We start from the raw sequence: 25,180 nt of genomic DNA, 5'->3' as shown, positions 1-25,180 counted from the left end.
ACACCCTCTGCTTCTGCAAACAGGACAACAATGGAATCACTGTAGAATATGAAGATAGAATTACAGTAAATACCGTGTCCTGAATGAAAAAGAAATCATTGAAAAATAAATAAGGCTTAGTGCTTTTTATAAGAATATTCGTACTACACCTAGATAGGTCATTAGATAGGTTCAAAAGGGGAATTGGATACACCCTCTGCATCTGCTAACAGGACAACAATGGAATCACTGTAGAATATGAAGATAGAATTACAGTAAATACCGTGTCCTGAATGAAAAAGAAATCATTGAAAAATAAATAAGGCTTAGTGCTTTTTATAAGAATATTCGTACTACACCTAGATAGGTCATTAGATAGGTTCAAAAGGGGAATTGGATACACCCTCTGCATCTGCAAGCAGGACAACAATGGAATCACTGTGAGAATATGAAGATAGAATTATAGTGAATACAGTGTCCTGAATGAAAAAGAAATCATTGAAAAATAAATAAGGCTTAGTGCTTTTTATAAGAATATTCGTACTACACCTAGATAGGTCATTAGATAGGTTCAAAAGGGGAATTGGATACACCCTCTGCATCTGCAAATAGGACATCAATGGAATGACTGTAGAATATAAAGATAGAATTACAGTGAATACAGTGTCCTGAATGAAAAAGAAATCATTGAAAAATAAATAAGGCTTAGTGTTTTTTATAAGGATATTCGTACTATACCTAGATAGGTTCAAAAGTGGAATTGGATACACCCTCTGCATCTGCAAACAGGACAACAATGGAATCACTGTAGAATATGAAGATAGAATTACAGTGAATACAGTGTCCTGAATGAAAAAGAAATCATTGAAAAATAAATAAGGCTTAGTGCTTTTTATAAGAATATTCGTACTACACCTAGATAGGTCATTAGATAGGTTCAAAAGGGGAATTGGATACACCCTCTGCATCTGCTAACAGGACAACAATGGAATCACTGTAGAATATGAAGATAGAATTACAGTAAATACAGTGTCCTGAATGAAAAAGAAATCATTGTGGCTTAGTGCTTTTTATAAGGATATTCGTACTACAACTAGATAGGTCAAATCGGTTGTGATTTAGTCATGAATTTTTGGTAGACGGGAATCCTCTCCAGGAATCATTTAGTTAATGTATTAATTGGAACTGCGATTCTCTTTATCTGTCATTGAAATGCCTAATAATCGCTGATAACGTCCTATTCCTTACGGTTTGGATTCACATACTGACTGATAAATGTAGGACCGCCTCTATGTACAATACTATGTTGACTCCTCGCTATTTTCGCTTTTCTAAATATTTCTTTTAACCAGCTCCAAAAAAAGAATTAACATAAATCTGCTAAGAATTAAGACTGGAATTAGTCGCATTTCACACAACGCCAGTACTACTTGTGGGACATTTATCTCTGCACCAGCATGATGTATGAAGTGCCTGCTGAGAATAGAATAAAGTGAATTTAAACAAAATAATGATATTTTTCTCACAATTTAGAAATTGTGTGTACACATACGAAGCGTGATTTCCAATTAAGGTCCGTTTGAACATAAGTACACAACGAAAGATTATTTTAAAAAAGTAAATTTATTTTCAAAAAGTGCATACTTTACTCTATTTGTCGATATAGCTACCATTTTTTTTTAAACATTTGTCATAGCTCTCAACCAATTTTAGAAGTATTTATAAGAACTTGCCGCCGACTTCAATAGCCAACAGTTCACAGCCGTTTTTTACATCGTCGTCATCTTTTTAACGGTTGCCACTGAGAAGGCAACCTTTTGACCTGGAAGCGAAATATAGGTCTCGCATATCACGCCCAAATTGAGGCAATAGAACATGGAATAGAAACACAGACACTCCCCTGAAAATTTTAAGGCTGAATGTCCTCTCTCCCAACGCAAAATCATGGCGTTGGTGTTTGGGAATAGGCATGGTGTTTTTTGGTCGACTTTATGCAATGGAGCAACCACCATCAATGCAGAAATATACTGCCTAACCTTCAGAAAGCTCCGCAGAGCGAGCAAAACAAAAAAAAACTTGATAAGCTGAAAAAGGAAATTGCCCTTCTTCATGACTGTACGAGCCCTAACACTGCTGGTCAGACCCGTAATTTGTTGGATAGCTTTGGCTGGGAAGCTGTAGATCACCCAAAATACACTCCTGATCTTGCGCCGAATGATTACCATCTGTTTCTCCACCTCAAGCAACACCTTAGTGGCAACCGTTACAGTGATGATGACGACGTAAAAACGGAAGTGAATTCCTGGTTAGCGGAACAGGCGGCGAGTCTTTATACAGAAATTATTTTAAAATTAATTGAGCGGAATGGTGTTACAACAAGCTTGGCAACTATGCTGTTAAATAAAGTAAATTATTCAGTTTTTGAAAATAAATTTACTTTCTAAAATAGTCATTCGTTGTGCACCTGTGATCAAATGGACCTTAATGAAAAAACACGCCTCGTGTAAGAGATGCCAGCCTATTCTCTTTTTATATTGTTATCAGTTTTATCATGCAGGACTAGGAGACTCAGCTTGGCTTTTGAGGGGAATTATTGGCACAAAAACAATGTTCAGTGTAACCCACCCCCTTCCCGGAAATATCTACCCTGATTTACACGAGAAAAACTTTTGGGCAAGGTTTGTGCTACAATGATGCCAAGCATTGTTTAAATTTTCTGGATATTCTTCGTCAAACAATTCCCAACTCATAAGTAAATAATTTTAACTTCAACTTTAAATTGTTCTAATCCTTTTGAATTTGAAATGCAATGGCTATTTAAATGTGGGGAAGATGTCACTTTTATAATGTTACATAATCTGTGGTAATACTTTGATTTATACTGTATCTTTAATTAGACAGCGCTATTGTACTGCCTATGATTTTGTTTGGCTTTATGTGGCCCTCTGATATCAATACTATTTATTATTATAAATCAGAAAAACCCCAAAAAATTCAAAATAATGAGAAATCACAAAACATATCTCAATAAATCACGTACATTAAAAGTTAAATACAACAAATTAAATCTTACAGAGTCAAAATCCATTCAAAATTACGAGCAAGTGAATGAGCCCTTTGGGATATTGTTTTTGTTATTGTTATTTTACAAAAATAAATAGAACTTGAACAATATAATAGTATCTACTTCAATAGCACCCCCTCTTGTCCTCAATAAAAAAAGCTACGCCCCTGTCTTTCCCTTCTCCTCTCAAGACTTACAAGCGAAATATTTTTTTTCGTAACCAAATTAAATTTTGTTGTCAAATGTTCTCTTGTCTAGGCTATCTATCCATTTGGATAGCTTTTATTGAATTACCCGGATTGCAATTTAATAGCATCTACTTCAATAGCACCCCCTCTGGTCCTAAATAAAAAAGCTACGCCCCTGTCTTTCCCTTCTCCTCCCAAGACTTACAAGTGAAATAGTTTTTTCGTAAGCAAATTAAATTTTGTTCTCAAATAGGTTCTCTTGTCTGGGCTAGCTATCCATTTGGATAGTTTTTAGTGAATTACTTGGCTTGCAATATACCGGCATATAATTAATTTTCTGATGGTTTTATTAAACCGTAGGCAAAAAAAAATCTATCTGGTTTCTTTCCCTCTGTATGTTGTGTAAAACTATATTTCACTTTTTATTTATACGATTCTCGATGCTATTAATTTCTTGACGATGCACCTCTATTATTGGTGACCGTCACTCTTGTTCCATGAAAATGGTCGAATGGGTTTTTACTAATCATTCATATTTCATTTGGTCGTACAATTGAAATATGTTGTTCCATTTTGGTTTTACAACATGAATTGGTTTTACATTTCATTCATATTTCGTTGGTAATAAAAAGTCTCTTTCAGAAAAGATTGGGAATCATATACAAAATGGTGGGACACGGAGGCATTCAAATACCTACCAATTAGCTTCTTTGAGGCCGGAAAGATTTGTTCTGAAATTATTCCTGTTACAAAACATGACCAAAGAATTGATCCCTACTATGAGTATTATCGACCCTTTGAACTAACCGTTATGACTGACACCTATGTTTTCACAATGGCTCATTCAGTGAGGTAAGATTATTATACTCATTCCTACTATGAAGGAGGAGTTGAGAATCCTGAATAAAACCTCATTTTGATTGATTTACTCTTTTTTAGTAAATAGTCTTTGTCTTCTTGAATATTAGGTTAAGATAAAGTAAGATAATACTTATTTTCCAAAGATTATAGCTCTATGAGAGCCAAATTATCTTATTAGGCTAAATAAAAGGCAAAAAAAACAGAAACCACCAAAACAAAAGATAAATGTTAAAAACCTATTAAAAAAGTCTGTTAAGTGAAAAAGGTCTCTAAAATATTAAAACAAATTAGTAAAATGTAACACATAAAAATAATGTATCCAAAATTAATAAAGTAGACATTAGATAATTAATGGCAAAAAAATGAAAGTAATAGATAGATAGATGGATTATACTTTGTTGATAAACGACTGTCACAAGCTTCAAGAAAAAAAAATGGCCGAATTCAAGTGAAGCAATTCAAAATAGAACCATATGACTTAAAAAAGGCTTTTCTCAAAAAATAAAATAGAGAATATAACTCAAAACTTGAAAAGTAAGAACAAACCCAAGGTCACAAATTTGTTATAAAATAGCCAAAAAGGGAAAAAAATGTCAAAATAAAAGGTAACAATAATTATTGTGACAAGATGGAAACTAAAACAGATATAAAGCAGCTTTCTTTAGTTCATGGCAAATAATAGAAAGAATAATCGAAAAATAGAATAATAAGAATAATAATAGAATAATAAGAATAATAGAAATAAAAAGAATTATTAAGGTGATCCAAGATAAAGGGCATGAAACTCGTTCGGAATTTCTTAATGAAGAAATTTGTTGGCATCAAGTCATGGCTAATTGGGGAAAAAGCCGAGACAGATAGTCTAATTGAGTGAGAAGCAAACCCGGCATTAATTCCTCTTTTTATTAGGATTGTATAAAAAGGAGGTTAGTTAATTTGTTAATAGATATGTCTAATCTATTATCCGTCCATACGTCATTGCTAGGGCAGTAGAACCAAGTTAGATAGTCATAGAGATAATATAGTGATAGAACCTATAGTTTTCCAGTTGTTTGATTAATTTGGCTTCAGCTGAGGAGGCTAAGCAGGCGAGGCGGATTTTTGTGGGGTTGTAAAAATCCTGAAAAATGTCCTCAGTTCGGGCATTGGAAACGACGCACCTAGCAAAGTGGTAGCAAATACTGTCCCTCCTTTTGTTAAAGGGGGTAAGTTGTGCAGTTCTAAGGAGAATGTAGGGGATGAATTGTAATGTAGATGATTCATCAAAGCATAGTTTACCAGCCTTTGCCCATTTTCACATCTATGTCCCAGTCTGAACTATCCTAGAACTTGTATGGGTGTATCAAATAGACCGACTTTCGCGTCGAAAGTCGCGTAAAAGTGTCGTACAGCAACTGAAGAAGACATTTGTTGTAATTTCGAGGAGAATTCACCCTTAGCAGTAACTGTGGCATTAGGAGTGGGGGCGTATGCGGAGAGAATGGATACATTTGCAGGGCTTCCTTTAAGCCTAATCCTAGCCAGTCGAGGATAAACAGGATCCCACTCAAGAAATGCGTTTCTGGTTCTTTGGTTCATGGTGAAACCAACACCATGGAGTACCGAGTAGTCGTTTACTCCAGAGTAGAAAAAGTGGATCTGTTGTAACCTTTTGGGTGCTGTAATTACCATAGATTCTGGAGACTCTGGTCTCAGAAACGCATAATACATCAATACTGTACTTTTCCATCTCGTGGACAAGGAGAGCTTGCGTAGATTCTTGTTTAACAGATCTGACGTTCCAACAACCAATAGTTATTCTTGATTTTGCTTGTTTTATGACTGTAGTTGGTTTTGACTGTAGTTGGTTTTCCCGAGGATATGGCTTGTAGATTTTTCGACTTCGTCGCCATATTTGAAGTCGTGTCGCCTGCCGAGGAACGCTGCGGTATAGTTGGCTTGCTTACTTCTCGGCACCGGCGCAAAGGGGCCGCGTCGCTTGCCGCGAACGCCATTGCCGTATTCATAATTTTTCTAGGTCTAAGGATTGTTTCTAAATTTGACATCGTTGATGCACCCTTGCAACTGAAATAAATATATGCAGATCTGTTTTAAAACTCTGCAATTGATTGGTGTTTCTGACCCTCTTTAACCATTTTTTGAATTGAGTTAATTTACTTATGTTGTATTATAGAATCGTATGTTTATGGTTGTTTTTTTCCCTTTTTTCTGTTGTTGTTTACTCCACAGTTTTTCCATTGTATTTTGTGGGTTATCAATACATTATAGAAGTACCATCTGTGTATTGTTAAAAGCTATTGGAATTTAAAATAGAAGTAGATTATCGTATCTTCTAGGGATTTTATGCCCAACTTCACTACAGATTTCAGCCCATTTTCAGTGAGGATCCGCCCTGGAAAGAGGAGGGACACGCTAAATTCGTCGAAAAAGGTTATTCACGTCAAGAATCCATCCCTTAGTGGTAGAAGCTCTGCCAGTAATATCTTAATGAACCCAAGGTAAGGGATAGAGCTTTTTTTTGTGTACTCTTTGAACTTAAGGTACTTAAGGGTACTTAAGGTAGGTAATACTTTCCCACTGCAAAAGGTGATTTTGCGAAAAGCCTGAAGTTGTAACTTGCACCGAAAGTATAAGATATTTTTATCGTTGGATTTATTAGCTTCAGGTCTGTCCATTCACAGAGCCAGAATTATGATGTTGCTTAGTCTTTTTCTTGGAGGAGAAGAAGAAGAAGAAGAAGAAGATTCTACAATACAGTACATTTACAATACAAAATGGAAATAGAATACAGTTATTCCCCCTCAAAAGGCTCCATGGCCAGGGATACAAGAGGGAGTCCCCTTTGTATCCCAATTGTTAAGAAGCATCTTAACATGTTTAAGAAATAGGAGCTTATTTTTCAGCCATTTTAACCTGTATTGAGCGTATTTTTACCCTAAAATCAATTTTTAAAAATTTTAATTTTTTTAGATCACTACAGTTGAGTTTCATTGATGGATGATAAGAGAATTTTTTAATCTTCTTCATACATTAAAGCAGTAGGAGAGTAGAAAAAATAACATAATAAAAATTGCACAGGGAACATAAACCTTAAAGTGTCGAATTTGTATGTTGTTTATCTTATTAAGGATGATATAAATATTATAATATAGACAGAAATATGAAGGGGATATTATGGATACTGTATTTTCGAAGTGGAATTATGGATAGTGTCAATAATCAAGATAAATCTTTCAACTGTATGAAATTGAACAAATTCATGCCTAAAGAGTGGCAGAAATTGTTTAGAAAAAAATTTTTTGCTTCCTAGAAGATATCTTTGCGACTAAATTGGTTTACTAGTGTAACGGAGAAGTTGCAAGGAGGAGAGGTTGTAACGGAAATGTTAATTTTAGTCTTACTTTTCAATTGAGGCAAAAGGGGGTGAGGGGAAACTGTTTACCGAAGAAAAAGCGGAAGAAATATAAATTTATGCAATTTCATTTAATATGCTAATTGAAATCTTAGCCAAACCAATTTTCCTTTCTGACTATCCATGCTAAATAGTGAGAAGAAGGGTTGCATTTTCTTTCAGAAATCAAGTTTTTCGTCCGCAAGCAAAGGCTTTTAAAACACGGGAAGTACGTCTCTCCAGCCCCTTGAATTATTCACATTTTAGCGTTACGACGTTAGCATTTAGCGTTAACGTTAGGTTCCATCTTACGACGTTGGAAATATCTACCCTGTTCTTAGTAATATTCTATATTCCAGCACTGATACAAGCGAAAGCTCTGATGAGTCTATATCTGACAACGAGAATAATGGTTTATCGGACTTATCATTTGCTGAAAGTCAGGTCACCTATTTGACGCTGCTCACGTCTCCACAAGAAGTATATACAACCCACTTTCATCAGACTAAACAAAGGGACTATGGGATGTATAAAAAGTAAGTTGAAGATGTTATGTTTTATTGAATTTTATTTCAAATGAATAATGATCTTGCAAGTGAAATTAAAAAGTATTGATAATTTTCGGAATAAATGGGGAGGAGAGCTAAATTCAGAAATCCTGCTCCGCTCATCCTCTTTTTTAAGTTTGACTTTTTTTATCCCAAGTCTTTATGGGAGACTGCTCAAACGCAAGGGCCTTTGAACTGGAATAAGGAGTATTTTTAAAGCGCTGTAAAACTTTAGTAAGCACTGTAATATTTTAGTGTAAACAGTTGAAGGTAGAGAAGGTGCAGCTTCCTGAATGCACCAAATAATAACTTTTCATTTTAAGTTTTAGTGTTGTTCTTTACTTTCATTTGAAAAAAAAAACACTTTAAGTTTTAGTGTCGTTTTTTACTTTCATTAAAAAAAAAACCTTAAAAGACAATAGTTTACATTGGAAGCTCTTATCTATAACTTTGACATGTCAAAAACCGGTTTCTTCTGGGACTTTGGTTAGGGTTAAAACGTTTTTACGTGTTTTAGTGAAAGAAGAATAGATGTTTAAATGTTATTTGCTTTGAGTAAAGTGGAAATGATACTGTAGTCTTAGTTGAAAGTAGACATTTTATGTGTTTTGAAATCAGGATCATGTAAAGATCTGCGTCTTCTAGAATGCAGGGAATGAAGTCTGAATATATGCATAATTTTAGCCGCATACTTTCCTCCTGTCCTCTGAACAGCAACCTTTCTGGGCATTTATTTGGAATGGAAATTCTATATTCATATAATTGACTACAGTAGTTGAAAAATAGTTGAGCTACGAGACTCAAATTTTAGTTACTTATTATTGCTCAAAAACTAACTTATTATTGCCACCAACCTCATGGTGTCTAGCGACTTAATCAGAAAGGCAGAAAACTTAAAAAGAATTGACTACAGTATAATTGACTACAGTAGTTACATATAATTGACACCAGTAGTTGACTGCTAAATAGTTGCTATGTATGTTTGACTACAGTAAAGATATAATTGACTACAGTAGTTGAAAAATAGTTGAGCTACGAGACTCAAATTTTAGTTACTTATTATTGCTCAAAAACTAACTTATTATTGCCACCAACCTCATGGTGTCTAGCGACTTAATCAGAAAGGCAGAAAACTTAAAAAAAATTGACTACAGTATAATTGACTACAGTAGTTACATATAATTGACACCAGTAGTTGACTACTAAATAGTTGCTATGTATATTTGACTACAGTAAAGATATAATTGACTACAGTAGTTGAAAAATAGTTGAGCTACGAAACTCAAATTTTAGTTACTTATTATTGCTCAAAAACTAACTTATTATTGCCACCAACCTCATGGTGTCTGGCGACTTAATCAGAAAGGCAGAAAACTTAAAAAAAATTGACTACAGTAGTTACATATAATTGACACCAGTAGTTGACTACTAAATAGTTGCTATGTATATTTGACTACAGTAAAGATATAATTGACTACAGTAGTTGAAAAATAGTTGAGCTACGAGAAACAAACTTGCTCAAAGTGTACATTTATTAAAGTTATTCTGATTTAAAAACAGTTCTATATAACAAAATTAAAAAATCGAATCTCCTAATATTCTCCTAAAACGTTCTTCTAAAATTGAAGTAATCTATTATATTCAAATCCTTATTGCAGTTCCTAACCATTCTTGTAATTAATTATTTAAGAAACCCTTTAATGCAAACTTAAGCTGAAATACATGCTGAGAATTAGGTCTTTACTAAGTTCTGGTTAAAGATGGTAATTTGACCATTTAAAATTACGGTCTAAATCATTTCTAAAATATTTTGAGTCAAATATACATATAATAATAAAGCTGTTAGGGGAAGGGGATATTTTTGGAAGACTTGTACTCGAGAGCTATTTTTTAGGGATTCAGTTATACAGGACAAGGATTATGTACACTTAGGAATCCTTTGATTCTTCGATTCAGGCAAACACCATGTGTGCAGCATGTAATTGCCGAGTTTTGTAGGACTGCTATCTGATCATTTATTGTCATTTCTAAAGAAATTTCAAAATAATCATGGGCCTAGAAAGGTTCAACGAGCCTCATTAAGAAGCTGACTGGGAGTGAAGGGGACATCTGTCTTGATTTTGTTCTTTGAACATGTTTGGCCCAAAGGTAGTATAACTGAAATTTGTAACCAAAGAACCCCCTAGCTTTCTACGGTTATCTACTCTAAATGAAAAGATTTGGAAAAAAAAATAAATAATGATACGTGGGGGATATTTCGCTCTTAACTAAGTTAACGCTGTTGCGTCGAAATGGTATGATATTGGGCCAAAACTGGGGCATTTTTTCTCAAATCAGGACTTTTATAGAAACTACTACTACTAGTAACGACTCTCTGCAGTACCAAGCTGCCTGAGGCCAACACAGCGCTCCTCTTCCATCCCAACCTGTTCAAAGTTTCACTCTTTACGCGCTCCCAAGAATTTCCTATTTCGATTAAATCTTTCCCTATGGTATCCTTCCATCCCAATTAGGGACGATCTGCTTTTCGTTTAGCTCTAGATGGTTGGCCAATAAGGACGATCTTATTAATATGTTATCCTTTATCCGCGGAACGTTTCCTAGCCATCTCAGCCTTTCACTCTTTATAGCCCAAGAAAGCAAGATTGTACTATATTTTTCGTACAGTATACTCTTAGAGATACGATCATGCAGACGGTTGCCCAAAACAATCTACATGCAATTCCTCGGGAAAGCATTTAATAGAACTTCCTTCGTCTTTCGAAGTGCCCACGCTTCAGAACCATACTTGACCACTTTCATGACTGTAGCTTCTAGTATTTTAATGTTGGTTCGCAGAAATATCTTCTTATTCTTCCAAACTAAGTGAATTGTTCAGCTGTAAAAAAAAACACTAGTCTCTTGCAAACGTTACGTGAATATAAGATGATAATCTTACGCTTCATTTATTTTCGGTAAACCCTTTGTTCAGGCGCTTATAATTTAATGGAATTATCATTGCCGCTAGTGTACGTTGTGTGTTAGGCTTAAGGGTTGTGGCTTATCGCTAGTATCAATATATCAAAAATATGTATAAAATCGTCGTTTTCATTTTAGATATACTGACATGGCCAAATGTTGCAAGCCTCAGAAGACGACGCCAAAGAATCTAATGGATGGTTTGCCAAAATGTCCTAAGGTTTTTCCAAAGGGGATCTTGTCCAGAGATTCTGCATTTCACGTAAGTTTTAGTTTCCCTGTCGAAGGATTTCAAAAGAAAGGCTTTTGGGGATTCATTTTGATTGGAGTCTGTTCCGATAGGGACCAGATCTTGGCATGAAAATTCTTGGCACATGTTCTTGACTACACATATCCCGTTGGTTCTTTTGTTCTCTTCTCTATATACTTTGTATTCATCGTACTAATATATCGAGTCATTTTCTTCGCTTTTTTTATGGCCGTCTTTAAGCTGTAAGTTTCCAGCCTTTTAAGCTTTTGTGTCAGCTTTCTAATTTGCTGTCATTGCTATTATAACCTGTTAATTATCTAACATTTTGAAAATTGTACTCCTTCCCCCGCCACCCTTTCCAAAAAAAAAAAATATCGTGATCCCTACGACATTTTTGTAAGTCAGATAGCTTATATTTTTCGAGAAAGTTAGCCACATGTATGGAAAGAGGTGTTTCTTCTCGGTATTACACATTTAAACCTGACAATTTTACCACATTACCAATCGAATGTTACATGTGTAACCATAAAATAAGGAAAATAACTGAATATCCTGAAAAATTTAACAGTGGAAATCGAAAAAAAAAGTAAAAATAAAAATACTTCAGTATTTTCTAATGACAAACCTGAAAGTGGAAAATTATTTTGAAATTTTCTGCAAACGCTGACCTGTTAGTAAATTTGCTTATTTGTTCTTTTAAAAATATAAAGCGTCATAGATAGTAAATAACGCGTCAAAACTTGGAGAAGGTGAGTGTGCGGGAAAACTTGTCTTCAAGTGTTAGCCTTGGGTGTCGGTAGTCAGATCTAAAGCTTACGGTTTATTTATTTATTTATGTGCTCAGAAAAGCTTCTGTCATAAAGAGTTCATTTAGGTTATATGTTCTAGAATAATCGTATTGCAGTGATGCCACAGTTACTGGTAAGGATGAATTGTATTCGGAATTGCATGAGCCTATCTGATTATTGCAGGGGACTTCAACGTGAGAGCTGGTCTATCTGATACCCCCACACAAGTCCTTTGAAAGTTTGGACTGGGGCATTGATATTGAAATGGACAAAGGATTGTAAACGATGCTTTGATGAATCATCTTGTTGTAACCAGCACCATATTTCAGCACAAGCCAAACCATCTACTGACCTGGCATTCTAACGACGGTGTTTTTAACGCCCAGACTTACTCTAATATCTCTATGCAACCTCTAAATATGGAGCTAACAAACCGTTTTGATGCCCTAAACTTGAATGAAGAAGAAAACTGCGACCCTGAGGAAAGATGGGATACCTTCAAAACAGGGATGGGAGAGACCACTGAGGAAATCCTAGGCCGAACGAAAGTGAAACGACAGCATTGGATTACCACCAAAACCCTGTCAATAGTCGAAGAACGTAGGAAAAAGATGAACGGCCCTAAGTATATCACGAAAGAGTTGCGCAGACAGGTTAAGCGCTCTGATCGTCTAGACCGCCGCGAAATGTAGGAAGAGACTGCTTTGTCTTTAGAAAAGTAGCACGCGTTCATAATATCCACAAACTCTACCAGGTCCTTAAGGAATCGACTTGTAAGAAAGCTGCTGTGTCTGAAGTTGTCAGAGCGATTAAGGCCCTGAAGAACAATAAAGCCCCAGGCCAAGATTGTCTCCTCCGGAAATATACAAACAATGCCCCGAGATCACAGTAGAGCAGCTCCATGGTATCCTTGTGGAAGCATGGAGAACCAATACTATCCCGAAAGATTGGAAGACATCAGTTATTCTCCCTTTTTACAAGAAAGCTGGTAAAACTGAGTGCAGAAATTACTGGGGAATAAGTTTAATTGGCGTTGCAGTAAAAATATTACAGATTATCCTCCTTAACCGCTTCAAGGGGCAAGGGAGAAAATCAAGCAAGTTCTGTCCTGGTAGAGGCTGCACTGACAATATTTTTGTACTACACCTTATTATTGAGCAGTTTGAAAGGTATAACACCCCCCTGATTCTGATATTCCTGGACTCCGTTTCCGCCTTTGATTCGATCACTCGCCAAACACTTTGCGAAATTCTTGAAAATGATGGAATGCCCCTGAAATTTGTCGAACTACTTAAAGCTTACTGCAAGGGTTCCGTGAGCCGATGTTAGAAAATGTATGTTGTGACTAGAGCGCTGCCACTTAGAAGTGAATCCTAGGATTCATTTGCCAAAAATTTCTATTGTTCTTCTGCTTTGTCAGTCGTTTTTAACTTTTGTGCTAACTTTCGTGTAAAAGGGGGAGGGGCTTTTTTTATTATATGTTTAATTTTTTTTTCTTTAAGTAAAACCTTCATTTGGGTGCTATTAGCGAAAAATTTTGGAATTTTTGAAAAATTTTCCATAATTGCAGGTTTATAATTATATAAATATAATTTTAAAATGTATATTTTGACTAGGCTGTCACTCGAATTCAACAATGCCCCAAGATTCACTTGCAAAAAGTTCGAAAAAAAATCCTAAGACTTTGAATAATAACAATACGTATGCTTGAAAAAAGATTTGAAGAGTTATTTTGAAGATCGCAAGGAAGATCCCAAGATCATGGGGGAAATCCTAACGGGCGGCAGCTTTGGTTTTAACAGCAAACATGTTTTTGGTTATTATAACCTCTAGATGCCTCACCGTGTATATGCTGATTAGACTAGTTCCTTTGTTTTGCTAAATATGGCCTTTTTCCTTAATTACGAAGAAAATTATTTGATTTTTAAACAATGATTCTTGTTTAGAAATGGTAGAAGGCCACCTTAATATGCTGGAGTTTTGAAATCTGTGAAATTTCGAGTGCTTGCCCATGGTTGAAAAATTAATTTTTATATTTGTCTTCGAAGATATTCTGGTGAAGCAGTGACACTTTAACAGTCACGTGAGATAAATAAAGGCTGTGATAGGTTTGGTAAAGCTTTTTAGTAAAAAAAAAAAACTGCTTAAACATTAATTTTTTGCGCAATCGTTTATTATGAACGAAATGCTCTTTTATGACCGTGAACACTCCTTTTTGTGAATGAGATGATTCTGCTACAATCATTCTGTATATCATGCAAGATCGACTTCAGTAGATGGCACTTATCCTTGGATAGACAAAATGATTTCCCTAAATATATTTTACGGAATTACCAATTGCGGTTCAGGCCTCTCTTGTACCAGAGGCGAAATCTTGAGTACCGCCCCTCCTCCCTTTGTCTCCCACGAAATTTTTAGACCAAATTTTAAGAAAATTTCCGTTTACGAACAAAATTATTTTTAATTTATTAAATAATTAATAATAATTTGTAAATTATTCTTTCATTTTTAATTAAAATTGTTAAATTATTTAATGTTATTATTTTTTATATAATTGTTTTGATCATTATTATCTATCTAAATTTTATTGACTAGTTTATTTGTATTAATTAATTAATAATTCATTAATTATTTTCAGTCATTAACTGGGCTCTCTACTACATTTTAGTAAAAATAAAAATTCAAAAATTACAAAATGATTATAACTGTTAGGCTATTTATTTAAAATTTTGCGCCCTAAGATTTTTGTGCCCTTGGCAAGTGTCCCCTCTATCTTCTACCTAACACCTCCTCTGGAAATTACAAAGGCTTAGCACACAGTGATTTGTCATACATTTTATTTTCTTTTTTTGGTCGCATGAAATGGAACGTCTAATTGAAAGAAGCTGAAGGGGGCTAATTTTCTCATACTTTCTGAGATCTGTTGTCCTTTTTAAGCGGTAAAACAGATAATTTAATTTTAACGATAAAACAAAACCCCTTTCTGTGCTCTTTGTCTTCCGTTTCCTTCTGCCAGTACCTTGTAAATATTGGCTTCTATTATATTGGTAACATTCGAGATGTACTAGATACACATCTGCGAGAAGAGCAGCATGGTTTTAGAGCCAGCAAATCGTGCTCAGATTTGATATTTGTACTGAGAACGCTTGTTGATGAATCAAAAGAGAGAACAGCAAACGAAAAGGCGTTTGACTCGGTTGACCAAGAATGTTTGTGGAGAGTCCTCAAGTATTATGGGGTGCCAAAAAAACTAGTTAGTATGATTATTTCCCTACATGAAGAGACTGAGTGCTGCACTAAGACAGAGAATTGCACAACCAAATTTTTCCAGATCTTATCAGGTGTCTGTCGGGGATGTAATAATAATTTATTTTTGACCCGCTACAAAAAATCAAAGCGGAGTATCAATAAAAGAAACAAAACAAACTCTACACAAAACAGAAAAAACAAGAAACTAAAGCAAACGAGTAAGGCCTCCGTGGGCGGGCAGATATTTATAAGTAGACTGGGGTATTTTGCCAGCAAGCTCTGTGAGCTTCGACCCAATATCCGGGAAACTATAAATAGATATGAGGCTCCTATTCCTATACCATGGAGGCAGATACAATAGAAAACGGGAAAACCGGAAATAATAAGAAAGAATTGAACTGATATCTTTTTTTGTGAAAAATAGGGTAAATACCAGAAAGAAACAAAACCGAATGATCTGTAAAAACCGAGTATAATTTAGCAAGAGACTTTCTATTGTATCTACCTCGGTTAGCAACAATTTTAGAGTAACTTAATTGGATTTTCTTCTTGCAATCAGCAACAGTGAGAGTCCGTAAGGATTTTAGAGTTTTACTAACGTTAATTCCCAGCCACCGAAATGAAGAAACCGACGGGATAGAAAAAGATCCACAGATTAGAGGAGTAGTGATATTACTATTAAATGAAAGATATTCACACTTTGAAAGATTAAGAGAAAGTCCAATCGCACGAAGTTTAGATACTACTGTTGAAACAGACAAAGAGAGCCCTTTTTTAGTCCTACTGATCAAAAGAATATCATCCGCATAGGCATCATAAGAAATATTTACAGAATTAAGGATGCAAGTAGGTGGAATAGAGGAAAGGACAGATGATATACAAAGTTTGAAAATAGAGGGGGAGAGGACAGCACCTTGCCGGACCCCACGTCGTATTGGAATTTTACTATCTGAGACCCTCATATCCGTTTTAATTCCACAAAAAGGAATTTGAATACCAACATCTAAGAAGAAAAATTACCGAAATGTTGATACCGTGACTAAAAAGGGAAAAGATAGCTTGGGAATGCGTAACAGTGTCAAAGGCTTTGGAGAGATCCAAAGCACATAAATGTAACTCGAATCCCTTTTTAGTAGCCTCAGTAAGAACATTAGCCAAAACTCGATGAGCCTGCTGGCAACCTACCCCAGCTGGAAACCCAATCTGATTTTCACCAAAATATGCCAAAGAATTAACTGATGGGAGGAGAAGATACTCAAAAATTTTGCTTATATTGCAGGAAACCGTTATTGGCCTGTAAGATGCACATTCAGTCGGAATCTTTCCTCTTTTCAGGATCGAAGTAACTGCTCCACACAAAAAACTTTCAGGCACAACCGAGGTGCATAAGCACATTTGAAACAGAAGTTGTAAATGTTGGACTAGAGCTGGACAATCAACATTTAGGTGTTTGACACTTATACCATCACAATCAATAGAGCTAGACTTAAGCTTCTTTATAGCTTGTGCCACCGAAACTAAATTAACTGGGAGGATCTGATTCTGGCGGAGTGATATGGGAAGCGTAGAAATAAGAAACCTCATAAAAGTAGCATGAACAAAATGGTTTATAGTGTTGAAAATCTTGTCGTAATATTTGCACCAAGCAGCAGGACTAATTGGCCTCCTTGTTGACGAAGAGTCATCGATTTTATCTGAATTTACCACATTTCTAAACAGAGGTTACAGCAGCTACTCGACTCAATTATAGAAAATGCAGAGAATGTCGGGTTAACTATTAACGTTGACAAATCAAAGAGCATGTCCATGACAAGCTCACCGCTTGTTCTGCATCACATGAATACAAATTTATTATATATCAACTATTAACGTTGACAAATCAAAGAGCATGTCCATGACAAGCTCACCGCTTGTTCTGCATCACATGAATACAAATTTATTATATATCAGCTATTAACGTTGATAAATCAAAGAGCATGTCCATGACAAGCTCACCGCTTGTTCTGCATCACATGAATACAAATTTATTATATATCAACTATTAACGTTGACAAATCAAAGAGCATGTCCATCACTAACTCATCGCTTGTTTTGTGTCACAAAAACACAATTCTAGAACAGATGAAGGATTTGAAATACCTGGGTAGCTGGATCGATTGTGATGATGAAATAATGACCGAGATTAAACGTAGAATTGGTCAGTCAGCCGAAACTTTTAAAAGACTAAAGCTTATTTGAAGGAGCAGCAAATATTTTTTGTGACTAAAGTTACGTCTCTTCAGTAGCAATGTGCTCTCCATGGTCATTGTGGTTAAACGAAAAGATTGATTGTAATGATGAAATAATAACCGATATTAAACGCAGAATTGGTCATTCAACCGGAGCTTTTAAAAGTCTCTTCAGTAGCAATGTGCTGTCCATGGTCATCTACGTTAGTGAGTACTTGAAAATGGATCAGCGGCTCGAAAAGAGGATTGTTTCATTCGAAAATACGTGTATAAGGATAATTTCAAATATAAGCTGGCAACAGAGAGACAATAGCTCTGAAATTCGTAATAGAACTGGCCAGCCTTTCATTACTGCTGTTTTAAGGAAGAAGAGGCGAACATATTTAGGACATAAACGTTGTATGAAAGAAGGCCGTCTTCCTGTGACTGCCTACAACTTGAAATCAGGCGACAGAAGAAGACGAGGTCGTTCCAAGAACACCTTGTGGCGAACTTCTGATCGAGATATGAGGAAAACTGTGGCCTCACCTTAAATGTGTACCCTTTTGAGGGGCAAAATCCCTGCCGATCCCAAACACAGTAGGATGACATAATGCAAATAGCTCATTTAAAACAGTTTTCAGAGGATTAGTGGATATTTTAGTGGAAGAGTCAAAATGCTACACCTTGTTGATAAATGGAGAATGCTTTTTCTAAGCTCCCCCCCTCCCCCCTTGCCTCTAAATATGTGTATACAAATGGTCATTGTCCATTTTCTTGACGCTAAGTACTTAATAATAGCCAATGAAAATATATGCACAAAATTTCAAGACAGCTTTTTTCGTGCGAGTTAGGAATCGTGACACAATTTGAAAATGCTGGGAGAAATGCTTGCACAGATGAAGGTCTATATAACATAAAATTCATGTAACGCTCCTCCTCCATCACTTCCTTTCCCTCCATCCCTCCTATTCTGAAAAGATTCGGACTGGGTAATAAAATTCAGAAGGATTAAGTAATAATTATATTAAAAAATGTGAGTGTTCTTTGTATTTAACTTCAATTATAACCAATTAGTGTCATCAGTTAACGAAAATTTGGTGGCGTTAAGGATTTTGTTCGACTTTAAAGGAAGATACAACAATAAATTTTAGTTAAAAGAATGCCATTTTGCTTTTTATTATCTTTTTAATAAAAGCACAAAAAATATTTTCACAGTATATGGGGGGTGCAAGACTGCTCCTTGTTCCAATTGGTGCCCCTCTGTTTAACCCAAGTTTTCTCAAAATTTAGCCGAATAAGTAACAAATCAAAAACTTAGAAAAGAAGCCGACACAGCATAGTTTACTTTTTTCAATGCAAAAGAATATGCAGCGTTATATATACGTTTATTAATTTTTTACATTTTCAGGTTTTGACTCCAACTGTGGCTCGAGAATCTCAAGATACTTATAAGAAGCACATACATGTCGGTCTGTATGGACCATCTACACCCAACTCCAAAAGTATGGCCGTATACAAAGACTATGTAAAAAAAAGTAAAAGTAGCTCCGTTCTATATAACAAGAATAACAGAGAAGTTTTCAAGCTTCTGGGAGGCTATTCTTAAGCCATGTTTGATATAAGTAGTTTTTTAAATTTAAATTAAAGGAAGTTATATAAGTTTAAGGTTAAAAGCCAAATATATACAAATTGACCTATAGAACCTACAGAAATGTTGAACCATTGAAACGCTTTGTTGAACCTCAAAGTTAAAAGAAATTGCTTCAAATTTTTCTGTATAGGGTACAAAATAGGTAATTTGAGATGTCAAATAGTGCTTCCAAACTCACCAAGGGGCCAGGAGTGATCCCGTACTCCCTAAAAAATTTTCGGGCGTTGTCATTCCTCGTTTTTGTCTATTTTCCACTCTTTTTTTTTAATAATTTGTCAATTTGGTCGGTTATTGGTGCCCTTGTGATATTCCCCCAAGATTTTGCTTGTTGGCACCTTTGTCAAAATGTCCCCCCAGGTTTTGCTATAGATCCGCCCCTGTCCAAACTTGACCTAGTATTGAAGAGTAATGATTTGTTTAAAAATCACATAAACGGCAGGGGTTAAATTTGTTTCCCCAAAGAGTCTGCTGTCGACAGAAAGGCCTACGAATTAATTGTTCATTGTTGATTTTGTTGGTAGCCTGTGTTTATTCAATTAGCCTAGTAGAGACCAAGGCCAAGTCCAGGGGGACGTATTAAGAAAATACAATCATATTTTCTGCTGCAAATATGGATAATGATTTTTCTTATTTTAAGCTTAAGCTTGGAATATCTTCTTTCTAGCTGAAATTATTAGCCATCCAATAAGATTACAATAACGGTATTTGTGCGAAAATTTGTGGAGATTATCTTAAGTGTTTTCTCGTTAGAACGTGTGGTGTCGAAATCAAAAGTGCTGTCAGGTTCTTTTTTATCTTCATCGTTTTTATTCCTCATAATTTTTCAGTAAAATCTATAGTGCTTGAGAAACCTAAACTTTTAATGCAGAGAAATTTGGGAACTAGAAAAAAGTTACATTTTCTATGATAAGATTATTTAGAATATCAGTAATATAAATGTTTACGACAGTACAACAAAACAAAAGCCTAAAAAAATAAAAAAAACTGGAAAAAAAGCAATGATAATACCTGCCTAAATCGAACTATTTATAGAGGTTCCCTTGATCTTTAACTTTTAGTTTAAATCGATAAATGATTCTGTTTCTAATGTATTTCACTCATTTAAAATGACCAAGTTGATATAGCTCCCTATGGTGAAAATCTTAGGGGGAGGGGGCTCAAAAGGAGATGATGTTTGAAACCGCTGAAATATTTGTTTTTTCGCCTAACTTCTTGTATTTTTATCAGGGCTTTTTTGCCAATCTTAAGGGGATCTTCTTGCTTATAGAACGATAAATTTTTACTCTTTGCCACTTAATTAGTGACCCAATTATTATCTATAGTGTATTTCCAGGCTATTTTGTTATTATTAAATGCTGTTTTGCGCTGATAAATGGTTCCAAATGCTTTTACATGGCTCTTGTATGTGCTCGAAGTGAGTTTTTTGTTCTGTGTATGACTTGATCCTCGCTCGTGTTTAGCTTAGAATCCATGCTAGGAGCGTGTACCGTATTTTTTCTCTTTTGCTTCCTATTTTGAAATAAACGTGTATATGCTCAAAGTTTCAACTCATTTTCTGTGATAATAACATAATAAGAATAAACTAGATGTTGTTTTTATTATAATTGATGTCATTATTGTTGACAACACACCTCATTATGTTATCATTCAAGTGCTACTCACTTAGGAGGCACGTTTACCGACCTAATGATGTTTTTATATTCAAGCTATATTTTTTAAGGTATAATGTAGACCTAAAGCTCCTCCAACATTCCCCTGCTAAGGTTTTAGCAGAAAGGCAGGCATGTTGCACCTTTTTGAACTGGAATCACCATAAACTTTCTATCTGAAAACTAGAGAAGCAAAGTGAGCAAGTGTACCCTCCAACGCACCTGTCCCATTCTCCTTGCCAACTTTCAGGGAGAAAGGTTTACATCTTAAGACTTCTCTTGATAGGAATCATGTAGAGATTTTCCATCTTTATAATTCGAAAAAAAAATTCGGCACGTGGCCCTTGCAATATCTCCTAGTGGCACCTTAATTCCTCCTAAAAGAAGATGCAGCACCCTAAAGGTGCTGTATCTTGTTTACGGCAATTTGTTTAAAGGTAAAAAGTTTTAAGGGAAAAGTTTACGGTACATTTGTTTAAAGGTAAAAAGTTGGCCAGTCAAACATCCTATCCCGTTCTAACTCCAACTTTTTCTGGAGTTAGAAGCCCAGTCTTCTATTATTAGAAGCGAAGCCCAGTCTTCGCTTCTAATAATATCGACAAGAAAATCTTGCGCGAATCTGCTTCAAAAAACGTTGCGCATGACTATCTTTCTTCTTAAAAAAAAAACCTGGAGAAGAAAGAGTATTGAGGTTGAAGGTAGTCCCTAAAACCGTACCAAATACCGGCGGAGCACTGCCGAAAATATTTTAGTGATCCGATGCTGAAAAGGCTGTGGCCATTTCCAAAAATCTAGAGTGCCAAATTGTTTTCTCAGATTACTGAGAGGCAAACATATGGCAAAATCTACTATTCAATCGCACATACAAAAATGTTGGGTTCCCCTTAAAATGTTTATGAATTCAATCATTTAATATGGACTTTAGGCTACCTTTTACTTGTTTCTATCGTCTTTACTGCGATGTAATAATTTCTAATTAAAATGACTAGCCGACTAGCCCTTATATTCTGTTTTAAATGTTTTCTTTTGGCTGAACAAATATATTTGAAATCTTCACTAAAGATCTAAGGTCAATATCATTCTACCAGACGGCCCATCCTATAGCTAACATAGCCTAACATATAAAGAAAAACAAACAAATAAATAGAAGTCACATCTCAATAGCCCCTCGTATGTTTTGTTTAATTTTTTTCCCGTTGATAAAAGGCTAGTCGCAATATTTGGATTTTCATACAAAATTGGTCGTTATTTTTGTTTTCTGTTCAGCTATCATATTTTCTTTGGAAAGAATATTTGGTTACAAACAATATCATTCCAAGAGACATAGTCTCTTGGGATTCTACTTCTGGGTGGAACTGCAAATACCAAAGAGCCTACCTAGAGAAGAAAAGGCAAAAAATAGTTTCTCTATTCAAAATTCAAAAAGACACTAAATGCTGAGACATAAGATGGATGGAGAAGGCTCATTGAAGATAAATTTGGCCACAAAACTCCTGTTCGAGAGCTATGGAGAATTTTCTAGATTTTTTTTCAGGTAAAAAAAGAAGGAAACCGATCCCTGTAGAAATACAGATGGAAAGGACTACGAAATCTTCAACCAGTAAGAAATTTAATCTCTTCTTAGATAAGTTCCTGAATGTAGATACACTACCACAGTACACACCCAATTAACTCAGTCTCAAACATGGTACTTTTCCCTTTTTCCATTTTAGCTTCCAGGAAGTTAAGGACACCATTTTGAAGCTCTAGCCTGGTGCAACTGGCCCTGATAGAATTCAAATTTTAATGTTGAAAGATTTACCAGATACATTTGTTGAGGTACTGAAAGAATTATTCAACAGATCTGTCATAGAGTCATCAATACCATCTGAGTGGAATGAGGCAACAGTGATCCCACTTTTCAATGCAGAGAAAAACCCTAATCTGGTTGATTTATATCGTCCCATATCACTCACCTTTTATGTTGCAAAACTAATTAAGAGGGTAATAAGACAAAAAATTTTAACCCCTTTATCAGACCACATCCAAATTGAACACCTTGGCTTTCTCCCTGGAAGGAGCACCACAGATGCCCTTGTTGGACTAGAGCATCTGATAAAACAAAGCTTCTAAAAAGAAAATGCCGCCCATGTAACATTTTAGATATGGACTCATCATTGGATAGAGTTGATACAAGGCAACTAATCAAAAAGCTATCTGTACCGGGTTTACCAGACCTAGTGGTAAACCGGATCCACCAAACCTTGATGGGTAGGGAAATTCAAGCCTCTGGGGGGTGGGAGGGGGCTCCTATTCAGAGTTTAAGAAAAAAACTTATGACGTTGGACTTCCTCAAGGGGCTGTTTCAAGTCCATTTCTCTTCTCAGTTTATTGTCGTGATATGAACCTTGAAACTGTTCTTTGAGCAGGGCTCTTTCTGTATGCTGATGATATTGCTGTTGCAGTTGTGGGACCCTTTGTGCTTACAGTTAGCCTTCCAAAAAACTGTAGATTTGGGCAAATACTAATAATATGGTTTTTCTCAAGCCACAAGTCAGTTAGTGTTTTTTCCGCAAAATGCATACCCTGGCTGCTTTCAAATCGCTGGTGAAACTATTCTTCAAAGTGCAACAACATGGTGAAATGCATTTTGCAGAAAAAACACTAACTGACTTATAGCTTGAGAAAATCATATTGTTACTATCCCATCTGTATTTCTGCAGGGATTGATTTCCATCTTTTTTTACCTGAAAAAAATGGAAAATTCTCCGCAGCTCTCGAACAAGAGTGTTGTGGCCAAATTTATCTTCAATGAGCCTTCTCCATCCATCTCATGTCTCAGCATTTAGTTTCTTTTTTAATTCTGCTGTCTTTTGCTTATAAACTATCTTATTCTCGACTTAGGGGTATTGAGAGAAACTATTTTTTACCTTTTTCTTCTCTAGGTATGCTTTCTGGCATTTGCAGTTCCACCCAGGAGTAAAATCCTAAGAGGCTTTGTCTCTTGGGATGAGGTTGTTTTTAACCAAATATTATTTCTAAAGAAGTTATGATAGCTCAAATAATCTTATTAGATAATGATTCCACTGACTCAGAACTTGTCTTAATCTCTGAAGTCTTTTGTTCTAAGTTGTGTTTCCAAGAGTTCCAGATTTTGTCTTGGAATTTCCAGAATTTGACTGGTTGGAACCCTGACTTTACTGGGTAAAACTCTAGCGTCAATGATAGAATTTCGTGGTCACAGTCAAAGTCACAGGGTTTCTTGATTTCTGCACTATTTACAATATCTGTTAATGTGAAAATAAGGTCACATGTTGAGTATCTACCTGTCTGTGGGTTCAAACGTGTATTTGGTTCTTTGGGGGTGACAGGGGACAACTCCAAGCTGCAATTTAAGGTAATTTTTTGGTTCCAGGATGCAATTGTTCAGAGGGGTCGCAATTGAATCTTCTGGTGATACAGTGTCCCATTACTGGATGTAGGGCTTGATTCAACTCTGTTTAGGTTTTCAGCAATGTTGGTCATGCTAAGGGTTACATTTTCAAGACCAACTGGCAGTATTTTTAAGACTAGTTGGCAAGGTGATGTTATTATCTGGGTCAGATCAGAGATCTGCCTTGGAACGCCTTTAAACATGGTTATATACTTATTGTTCAGGTCCTCAACTGGACGGTGGTTAGGTGTCAAATGAGGAAAGAAGTCTTTATGGACCATGCGGACATGTTTTGTTTGTGTTTGAAGTCCCTTCTTCAAAGACCTCAGAAGCAGTCCTTATAAGGACATTATTGGTGAAAGAATACCTTACTAATTGCTTTCTTCTTCATGAATACTCGACACTTCCTGGTGTTAGCAGCATGGTAGCCATTGCAGTTAGGGCACTTGAGTACCTGATCTTCTTTTTTTGTTTTGGATTGGGGGAAGTTATTATGGGTGTGCTGTCCACTACATAATAGGCATCTTCTGCCTCTGTGGCAATTTGAAGCCATGTGACTAAAACCTTGGCAATCCAAGCCCTGTATTGCTCGGAGGATAAACTGCTTAACTGTATACCTTGCATGATTAAAGGTGCAAACCAAAGGGAGAACTTATGAGCTTGGGTTTTAATGGTCAGTGTCACTTGTTGTATTCTATTGTCAACTTGGACCTCCTTCACAAAAATCATCCAGATGGGTAGCCTCCTCAGATGGGATAAATACAATGCCTTTCCTGTTTCTGAGTACAGCGGGATTGGAGCTAGGACCAAGCACAAACTTTATCTTACAGCCATTTACTACTTATCTGAAATAGAAAGTATAGCACTAGCTACTGATTCGTATGCAGCTATTATGATAATGGAGCTATCTCATCTAAGTCTTTCTAACACTGAGCCATAATAACTGTTCTACAATTAAATGTCAACAACCCACTGGTCTCAT

At 35.7% G+C, this 25,180-nt stretch overlaps 1 protein-coding gene across 5 annotated transcripts in view; it reads left to right on the top strand.

Annotated features, from left to right (window-relative positions):
* Window positions 1-20,677, top strand: part of LOC136037046 (polyphosphoinositide phosphatase-like) — an 80,612-nt gene extending 59,935 nt beyond the window's left edge. For all 5 annotated transcript variants that reach the window (XM_065719471.1, XM_065719475.1, XM_065719473.1 and 2 more), the window contains 5 exons: window positions 3,874-4,083; window positions 6,429-6,590; window positions 7,843-8,019; window positions 11,128-11,251; window positions 18,895-20,677. In XM_065719471.1, the coding sequence (XP_065575543.1) occupies window positions 3,874-4,083; window positions 6,429-6,590; window positions 7,843-8,019; window positions 11,128-11,251; window positions 18,895-19,092 (871 nt within the window). In that variant the 3' untranslated portion in view covers window positions 19,093-20,677. The remainder of the gene's footprint in view (window positions 1-3,873; window positions 4,084-6,428; window positions 6,591-7,842; window positions 8,020-11,127; window positions 11,252-18,894) is intronic.
* The last annotated feature ends 4,503 nt before the right edge of the window (window positions 20,678-25,180 follow it).

This window comes from Artemia franciscana, chromosome 16 (genome assembly GCF_032884065.1).
Source record: "Artemia franciscana chromosome 16, ASM3288406v1, whole genome shotgun sequence".
NCBI lineage: Eukaryota > Metazoa > Arthropoda > Branchiopoda > Anostraca > Artemiidae > Artemia > Artemia franciscana.
The sequence above is the reverse complement of the archived record's forward strand: the minus strand, read 5'-3'. Positions and strand labels throughout refer to the sequence as shown.